The sequence below is a fragment of the Chanos chanos genome, chromosome 6, assembly GCF_902362185.1.
Source record: "Chanos chanos chromosome 6, fChaCha1.1, whole genome shotgun sequence".
Lineage (NCBI taxonomy): Eukaryota > Metazoa > Chordata > Actinopteri > Gonorynchiformes > Chanidae > Chanos > Chanos chanos.
Window position 1 is genome coordinate 38,939,318 of NC_044500.1, and position 10,240 is coordinate 38,949,557.

Genomic DNA, 10,240 nt, shown 5'->3' on the forward strand with positions numbered 1-10,240 from the left:
GCCCAGGTTTGATTTTCTGTAACCACTGACTTCTGATGACATCCCGTAGAGGCCGCCAGCACGCTAATTTATTATTGAGTATTGTGCATTGACCTAAAACACGTCATGCGTTTCCTTTCTACTTACAAGTACGAGAGAGGTTTAATCAGATTGTTAAACATGTCTTGCCGGTGAATTTCAGTACACATTTCCTGTCAATGTTACTTACATTTACTGACATTTCAAAATGTCGAGAAACGAAAAGGGGAGGAACTTACATACTCTCTCCCCGCCCACATTTTCAGGTGACAGCTTTACAAACAAACCGCTTGCTGCAGCCTCACGACAGAAGCGACGCACAGAGAAATGGTTTGATAGCGAAGGGGTGCTCGACTCTACAGCATCTGCTGCAAAATTAATTGTATTAATTGCCAGTTGTGGAGAGAAACACTTCCATTTTTATTTCAGCTGTTAGCAACATTTATTTCGACTGTTGTGAGGTTGTTGGAGCGATCAGGGAAACATCTGGCGACATCCAGCCTAGTTCATAGGAGGAAGTGATAGTATCGAAGTCGACCGTCGAGCTAGCAAACCAAGTAACCTAGTACATTGATTACAATGTCGGACACGGGGGACGGAAAGTTAGAAGTGAAGCAGGCTAGTAAAGAGGTGAAGGAGAGTGAAAATGTGGCGGAAAAATACTCAGCGATGACAGTTAGCAAGAATACCGAAGCAAACATGGGGGATTTGTCATCTGCCTTCAGCGCTGTCACAGCACATAAACCTGTCAAAAAGGTAAGATCACAGCGCAGCCGTTAACTAATAACGAACCACAAACGCTCTACTAACGCAATTAATTACTATGTCACACACGGAACTGCCACATTTATACTTGATGCTCCAGCTGACAGGCATTTAAAAATTTTGTCAGCATTGTTGGGTATCGCATTATTTCAGTATATTTCAGGTCTATAAAGGAACAAATTAAGTTAGCACTTGTTTACCAAATAGTTTTTCCCAAGTAAGTTACTTGCTCTGCTTAGAAAGCAGTGTGACTTTATTCACGTTTGTTATCCCGATTTGAATATGTCAACAACCTTATTTTTGCACAATGTTTAACATGTCAGAAGACCTAAACAGGCTGGTACCTTGGTAAGTAAATCATCAGGCGCCGGTAACGGTTCTATGCTGCATCAGGGTGTGTTTTATCGGTATTCGCATTGGAACTGTACATTAGACAAAGTTAGTTATGCACGTATGGGCTTAGATATGGTATGGTTGCATGGAATGTTACAACTGTGCGTTAGATACAACTGTAGTTCAGTTTTATAATTGTGTAATGTCACACAGTCTTAATTTTCCAATTCTCAGTCCGACATGTATCCTTAAGCCTTGTATTACGCTATGACATTTTTTTTTTCATGTAATTCTTGCCCTGTGCTCCATGGAGATAGGATATCTCATTTCAACTCTTGAAGTCTCTGTCCCTTCTCACATGCCCTGTCCTCTCTTTCTCTCTGTCTTTGTCCATGTGTGCTTCGAGATAGTACTTTCAGTCATGTAGTTGTCACTCTATCAGTTTATGTGACTGAACTGTGTCCTATGGCTGATGAAAAACATTTCCTCTTAAAGAGAATGGATCAGATCAGGCCGGTACTGCAGGAGTGGTAACCAAGGCAGTCTTTCCAGATTGGTGCTACAGATTTCTAAGGCAACCTGAATTGTGATAATAGTCAGCCATTTTCATACCCTGTGAGAACATAAAATATATTTACTTAGTCCTCTGTTTTGAGGGTTCTAAACTGTTGCTGGTGGAAGTTAGAGCACTATTAATTGCTTTTTTTTTTATAAGACTGAAATTTAGATGCTGTTCTCTGTAGGAGAGCAGTTGTTGTAGAACAAGATTTCACTTACCTTCTCAGAAGGACTGCAGAATCTGCAGGAGGATTATATAACTGATAGAAAATACAAATGACTGGTTCATCCCAGTTAACATGGAACTGAAGCCCTTCTGGACTCCCTAATGTATTTACTCTCTACCACTACAGATGTTGTTTTGTTGTTGTCACACATGGTGTTTGACAGAATCGCAAGAATACTTAAACTAAACACTGTTTTACACTGAACACAGAAATGAATATGTTCTGCAGTTTTAAGTGGCTTCAGCCACCTTGCCCTGAACAGTTCTTTTTAACAGGCTGTTTTTGGTTGGTTGGTTTGTTTGTTTTGGGCTTAGCGGTGCAGTAGAGGAATTCGCAGAAATGGACTACTATGCGTAATGCAGGGCTTCATAGCTTGCATTAGGCCTGTCTGTGTGCTGCAGTGTTTGGTGAAAACCTTGGCCTACTCTATACCGATGGTTTAATGCACGCTGTTGTAGATACAGTTACAAAGTACATATGAGCTAGCCTAAGTCAGGTCCCATGTTGTTCATCAATACTTCAACACTGAGTGTGATTCAATAATTCATTTACTCCCTCGTTTAGAGGCACAGATAACGCCACTTTGAGCTTCCAAGTAACTTTTCCAGTTAATGTCTGATACCTGTACATTCGTGTCAGAGGAGCTGAAGGATCTCTGCAACAATGTAAACCAACAGGTGAGCGAAGCCTGAAGCCTGTCATCTGTTCAACCGTGACATTCTTTTTTCTTGTGTAAGATATAAAACGCATAGCCTTCCTGGTTATTGTTTCCATCGCGAAGAGAAGGAAGGAGGAAGTGAAAGAATGATTTTAAAGAGGCATGCAAGTCTCAGGAAGCTCTGCTCACAATCTCAATCAACTCTCTGTATTAAAGCATTGTGACACTGCTGCATTTCGTTATCTGGCCAAACATGCAAATGATGGTGTGAGGATAGTGGAACTATTTAATGTTTTATAGCTCTTTGTTTTGACCAGGGACGCTTTCGTTGTACAAGTCCAAACATTCCTCTTTTCTTGGTAGCCTCGTAGAGCAGAGTAAGTGGGCAGTGTGCATGTTCTTTATGGTTTACTTTATGAGGAAAAAATGACTTAAATGATTACATCAGATCTCTTACTTTGAAAACTTTTGACTGAGGCGGTACTAGGAAGAGGGACTTTGATTTTTTGGTCTCCTGCTCTGTGCTTATACACATAGAACTTGTCTGGGACTGCTGGGAAAATCATATTTGGAGCCCAGAGAATTCAGGGACTGAGATCAGTCGCTTCCCCTTCGTGAACTTTTAGAGCTGATACTTGTTTCTCTAGTTTCACTGAGACGGGACAGGCTCACTCTGGGAGCCCCCTCTTTCATTCCGCTGCTTTCATTAATTGAGGTTTCAAAAGCCTTGCAATAAAGTGCAGGGATGTAATTTAGGCCTGTCTGAGAGGGGTTTTGTTTGGCCCTCATTCTCTGCCTGAGAATGAAAGTGGGGTGTCAGTGATATACAGGTAAGCTTTCTGAAACACTAGACCTATTTTTTTTTTTTTCCCAGACTGAGATCATGAGGGAAAGAGAAGGATGCGGAGCCAGGGCGGGGTTGGAGTCCTGCTTGAGAATAACAAATAATGAGTGTTGTGGGCTGTTTAATTCTCATTATTATAAAACGAATAACTGTGATGGTTCTTTGTGTTGAGAGTCTGTTATGACAATCTAAAGTGAGTTTAGCTCCGTTATTGGAAAGATTTAGCTACTCAGTAACATTATCTCGAATCTGGAGGCTAACACTGTATCATCTGATTAAAAGCTGGCTCAAGGCCTCTCCTGCAGAAGCAGCCGGAACAGCCTGGCATGTTACGCAAGCCTGAGGTGTAATGTTTCTCAGTGTACAACCATTATGCAACAGTGGTATTGATCTAACAGAGAGGAGAGATAGCTCTTAGCTGCTCACTCACTGGTGTCAACAGAGAGCGAGAGAGAGAGAGAGAGAGAGAGAGAGAGAGAGTGAGAGAGAGACAGAGGGAGAGAAGCGAGCGTGTTTGCCTCACTGAGGGTTAAAACACATACTATGGGATGCTGGGAATCAAACACTGAGATATGTGTGGGTGGTTCACTTGGTTCTCCAGTCCACCCACAGTCTGTTAAGTGACCATTAGGCAGTTACACAATACTGCGCAATGTCTGTTTAGGATTATACATTAGAGTTAATATTCCAATTAGTTCAAATGTCACTGAACTGCGGCATGTCTGAAAATAATTCACTTTTATGCTTGAATTAGGCTGTTATCTGTTACAAGGACATGTTATTCTGATATAATTAATGTTTTGTCGAAGAAGTGAGATTAAAAGCAACTGAAATACTGAAGGCTAGAAATGCTAGAAGGCGCTCGAGGCTGTGCGTTCACATATCTGACTAAAAGAGTTTTATCTTTCTCGTCCAGTACAGTTACAGAAGCACTGGGAGTTTCTATTTCCTTGATATAGTTGCGTGTTCTTTGGATGAAATTAATCCCTGAAATTAATCTCAGTCCTTGGATTTGCAAAATACGTGGAAGGCCTAAGAACCAAAGATTTTCATGATGCACGTTTATTGTGAAAAGTTGCTTTGGAATCAAAGCATTATATCAGTCCAGATTCCTTGGTCCTTCCCATATGTTCCCTCAAAATGAGAGATTATAATTCTGAATGGAATTCTGAATAATCTGTCTTTCATTTGGCATGAGCAGGATCCTTCTTGGCGTTACATAAGAATGGAGAGGTAAAGTGTGTTTATTTGTGTGGGTTTGTCCCAGTGCTGTGCACCTGGCTAGTGTGTGACAGAGGGATCAGCATGTTTCCCACAACACTTTGGAGACGGATTGTCTGATTTAAGGATTACCCCAGCGTCATGGAAACATTCAGAGACATGCCGATGACCTCTTGGCTCTGTGGAAGCTGACACCTGTCAGTCATGTTGGAACAGCCCCCATCATGAGGGACAACCTTGGAAACGCCCCTTACTAACGCTGGTTATGCAGTCTGGATTTGACATTCAGCCACGACTACAGTAGTGACAACAACATCTCCCTTGTTGTTACACTGTAAATTATTAGTAGAGTCCATGGGCTTATTTAAAATAGAGTATTTGTAAATCTCAGATCATTAAATGTTTGGCATTACGTGTTTCTGAGGATCAGAGTATCTGTTGTGCATAAAATCACATCTTACTAATTGGCATAAGTAACTGTGAAAGCTATATGTTTTTGCTTTAATCCAGTGTAATGTATTTTTGTGTGACTCTACTGCTTTACAACTGATGGCATATTTATGAGGCTGAAACCCAGTGGCTCCCAGAGTGTGCAGTGTCAGAGAAATATAATGAGGTCACTGGGTTCGCCTGTTCTATAATCTGCACCATTGGCCTAACATAGTCCAGTGATTTACTGATGGTGTTTTGGCTGGGCAATCAGGTGCGATTAGTTTAAGTTGCGTGGGATTAAGTGGCTAATGACCACGCACAGTTTACACTCCATCGTAGCCTCTTTTCATTTATCGTGACTTCTGCACCCTGACGGGTTGGTGGGGGGTAAAGATAAAGGGTGCGTCCGCGTGTTTGTGTTTCTGTCGGATGGTTTATAGTCGTTTATATTTTTAGACACAACCTGAGCCACGAGCTTTCAGCAGAAGTGCTGCAGCGCTTTTAGGCTTATGAAAACAGGCTTTAATTCCCGTTGAATCCTTTTTTATTAGCACGTCGACCTCAGGCTGACCACCAACATGCAACTACAGCCAGATTAAGTAGGACTAGAAGCACACACACACACACACACACACACGCGCACACAGACAGACAGACAGTGATAGAGAAAAGAGAGAGTGAAAGAGAGGAGGAAAACATAGACGAAAAAAAAGGTGGGGGGGGTTGGTCAGGTGGTTGGTGGTGGCGGCTATGGCACAGCCCTCTCTCACCCCCCGGGCGTGGAGATTGCCATGATAACGCACACTGGATGTAAAAACACTCAGGAGAAGGAGAGGCAGTGCTGTTGAGGTACAGACCTGCAACAGGGAGCCATGGCGCAGAGACACGGCAGGGTGAGTGAATGGATTGTGCCTTTGGGGGCTATTCCCTGGTGAGATGCCCTTTTGGACAAAGCTCTTCAGTCTCCTGTCTCTGAGGTGCTGGCTGCTGGAGCTCTCGCCATTAAAGCATTCAGGTGCTTTAACTTGACAGCTGATAAGAGTCTTTGTACTGTGATTCCTTGAAAGGTTAATGTTGAATGGCAGTATTTTTTAAAACCATCTTTAGCCCTTTCATGACAGGTGAGGCTCATCGTATATAACTCCTATGTATGTGACATGTTACTGAGGGAAGTGACTACTTTACTCTTAAGCTTTGTAAATTTTCAACCAAAAATATCAAGCTAGACAGAGTTTTGGAAAGGAGGCAGCGTAGACTCAACAACTGTGTGATTGCTGTCCGTAGTGTCATATGTTATCCAGTGGTTACCACGGGAGTAAACAGGCAGGGAATTTTTGGCAGTTAGTAGGGGAAACAAGACTTGGGGAATGGGTGTCTAAAGTGTGGTTGTTATGGGCTGTCATGGGAGAGCTCATTCTTATGCACAGCATGAAGGAGAAGCGAATGAGCAAACCAACAGCCAACTCATTGCTGAAGAAAGAGAGAGAGAAAGAGAGAGAGAGAGAGAGCAAGTGTCACAGGGAGGAGAGGCAAAGTAAGAAAAGTAACTGTGCATTAAGAGCTTTGCCTTGTTGGATTGAAGCTAAGCTCTGATTTAGGTGGAAAAAAACTCCTTTCGGTATTATGCTAATACTTTTTCTCAAGGAGAAAAAGGTTATGGTCTTTCGCTCAGAGTATGTCGGATGTCTGAGTACTCATACCGCTCACGCATTTGCATTTACCTTACTTGTGTCTATATACCTTCAGGTTTCTGACTCGTTGTAGTAGTACCAGGCCATTCTTCAGTTAAAAAAAAAAGAAAAAAACAAAACAAAACAAAAAACAGATTCTATACAACTACATAAGGAACAGTCATGGTCGCTGGAGCAAGACACAGGAGAAATAGAGGCGGTGTCTACCCTGTACCAGCATGGTACCTATATTGCCTCTGAGGGCTAAACAGTAGTTAATACAAAAGCATAGGTAATGCATTCACAGCAGGTACCTTTCAACTAAATGATCTTTTCATCTAAATGGAGGATACCTGTGTTTGTCTTCAGTGTAGATGTCTGTTTTGTGTGTGCTTGGGTGCATGTATTTAGTAAGTTTAAAATGGCTTTATGAACCATCTGGATGCTAAAACCTATCATGTCATTTGAAGCTGACAGACTGTACTCTGATTAAATCACCTGGCCTTTGAACTCCAGGGCCAGCTCCACTGGAGTCGCTCAGTGCTTTTAATCACACTTTTCTCCGATGGCCTTAGCACAAGGTGTCACTCAGGAACTGTGCATCAGGAAACATCAGTATGGATTTGCTGCATCATTGATAATGTGTAATTACAAGTAAAGTGCTCAACAGAACGATGTGTCATGAGACATCATATGCAAATCAATAAGGGTTCAGGAATCCTTTCATAACCAAATCTGTATCTACTTGTCAGAGCAGTCTTTTGAAACATTGAGAACTGCTAAATTGATATTGATCGGGGATGGTTGTAATTGATCCTTCCGCCTGTGTCTGAGTTTCTACTGTATCTTAAGTTCATCCAAAGACCTACAGACATGCTAGCATGTTTGATTAGCCGTGGTGCCCCTTGGAATATTCTTGATACTTACTCTGTTCTCAGTGGATTCTTGACATACTCTCTGGATTAGTCTTTTTATCCAACTTTTCCCCCTACACTGTCCATCTTGGCCACAGACTTTTGTGAGCCCAGCGCACCAGGACCCACAAACAGGTGCCGACACCGATCAAGTGTTCAGGAGAATCTTGCAGCTGAAATTGTGTAATACTCCTGGAAATTTAATCAGCTTATTTCAAATTGGTTGGTATTTTCAAGGTTCCAAACCCTGACCATGTAACTGCTAAAGAATTTGTGTACAACAGAAACAGATCAGAATAGATTAGTCTAGAAGTTAATGCATCATAGCTCCTGTCTGAGTTCATTGAACTCCAGAATTAGGATGGCTTTTCTTTTGGGGGCTGTTTTCTTTAAATGAATCGGCTGGGCAAAGAAAAAAAAAAACACCATTTAATATTTGTTCCTAACAGTATTGGAAATTTGATGCGTAAAATTATTTAGACTAAAGTCACTGGCATGTTCTGTTCGGTGACCTAAATGTCTGAGGTTAGCATGTGTATGGTTTTTAAAGTAATGTCATAATCTAGGTGCAAATCTCTCACTAAGATATTAAACATATCTCTCACTAAGATATTAAATTGCATCCTTCAATTCCTCCTGCCGGTTAAAAGTGTGTTTCTAGCACCATCATTTGTCTGATTGAGCCTTCCCAAATCCTGTTCTTGTCAGAGAGGCTGAAGTGATTTATTCTGTTGATGAATGTCCAAAGTCAAATGTCGGGTACGCTACTGGAAAACAGTAATACATTACACATTACTTGTTACCTCCGCCCAATTAGTGACGTAATATACGAACATGTTATTGTATTGGGAAAGTCACATGTTATATTAATGGTTATTGAACTTTGCATCGGCCTTTAGATTGGGGCTTTGAATAATTTTATGCACGCAAGCTGTCTGTATCTGTGATTTACAGATTAAAGCACCGTGGCTCATGTTATTCAGAGACAAGCTGCAGAGAACTGTTCTGTTGCTTCTCTGCTACATTACCAGTGTTCCGCAGTAGTGTGTGCTTCCCCCAGGCTTTTAAGGCACTATGAATATTGCATGTAAAAGCCTTTTTATTTCTTACGTGATTATTATCAAGCGAGTGGCCAAATAAAAATCCTAACACAAGACTGTAATTGTCATGCAAAAAAATGCTTGCCATTAGCTCATGGTTATGAGTCGTGTGAGCCTGGGACTGGAGAGAGCGATCTTTGAAGAGGAAATAGTTTTGACATTTTTGCTTTTGGTATGAGCGCTGGAAATAGACTCTAAAAAAGTGATCGTTTCTGCTGTGTTAAGAGAGCCTAGTTTCTATTTTTGGGCAGAGTAGCCTTCCCTTAGTCTAGCGCTGCGTGCTCTCTGTCCAGTGAGACACCACTACAGGGGCCTTTGACCTTACTGTGAGGCCAGTCTTCAATGAACAGATGTCTGTTGGGTAATGCCATCTATTTGAGAGACTTTACAAAAAAGAGGCTCCCGCTCTTTGGGATACAGATTATCATGTCAGTTGCTATATTTATACCCCTCAACACGTGATCCTTCCTTACTCTTACACACACGTAAACAAACAAGGACACAAAGGCATCCCTCAGGATGCATTATCACCAGCCAAATTCTCTCAGGGCGGTACTCACTGTTTAAGTGCTAAAACACTTACCGAGAGAAAAACATGCAGTGGTTTGTATTCTAGATCTTCTTCATTCCTGGCATAAGTGCTTGGTGTTCGTGGCATTGTTACAATTTGAGGAGAGGGCTCTACTCTTGTTAAAGAAAACCTCATGTTAAACGCATGCTCTCTGTGTGGTATTTTTTATCAGTTTAGTTTACATATTTATTTTCTGGATCCCCCCAATAGCAAATCCAGTTTGTGGAGGACAAACAGGAGTTCAGCAGGTTCCCCACCAAGACTGGCCGTCGCTCCCTGTCCAGATCCATCTCCCAGTCCTCCACTGACAGCTACAGCTCAGGTATGTAGTACACACATACACACACACACACACACACACACACACAAAACATAATTTAAAAATACACTTTACTCACAATAATGTACTTTGGTACATAACTGTGGGAGGTTCTGAAAACTCTGTCACGTACCTTTCACCCTCTCTCCCCCTTACGCAGCTGCGTCCTACACAGACAGCTCTGATGATGAGACTTCTCCTCGTGACAAGACACAGGCCAACTCCAAGGGTAACAGTGATTTCTGTGTGAAGAACATCAAACAGGCTGAGTTTGGCCGCCGTGAGATCGAGATAGCTGAACAAGGTGTGTGCCCTGCCTCTGACGTTGTTCTCCTGTCTCTCTCAGGGTCAGAGTGCTGAGTTCTCTCTTCCATTCATTCATTCATTTTTGGTTTTATCATTTCACATGAAACTCTGCATTCAAGGTCACAGTACATTCAAGCAAAGCTTGGTAAGCTATTAATTTTGCTTAGTGAATATGTTGTCATATGCAACAGACCTTGGAAACTAGGTGAGGTCTTTCTCTATAACCTTGGCTAGCTTTTTATATTGCCCAGAGAAGGGTTAACATAGCTGTGAGGTGTACATTGGGTGAGCCTCATATTTGTAA

The 10,240-nt window shown here is 41.8% G+C and overlaps 1 protein-coding gene across 1 annotated transcript in view; it reads left to right on the top strand.

Annotated features, from left to right (window-relative positions):
* The first annotated feature begins 360 nt into the window (after positions 1–360).
* The window catches only part of LOC115814485 (S-adenosylhomocysteine hydrolase-like protein 1), a 19,977-nt gene continuing 10,097 nt past the window's right edge, over positions 361–10,240 (top strand). The window contains exons 1-3 of the mRNA XM_030777344.1: positions 361–774; positions 9,522–9,633; positions 9,791–9,934. Of these exons, the coding sequence (XP_030633204.1) occupies positions 598–774; positions 9,522–9,633; positions 9,791–9,934 (433 nt within the window). The 5' untranslated portion in view covers positions 361–597. The remainder of the gene's footprint in view (positions 775–9,521; positions 9,634–9,790; positions 9,935–10,240) is intronic.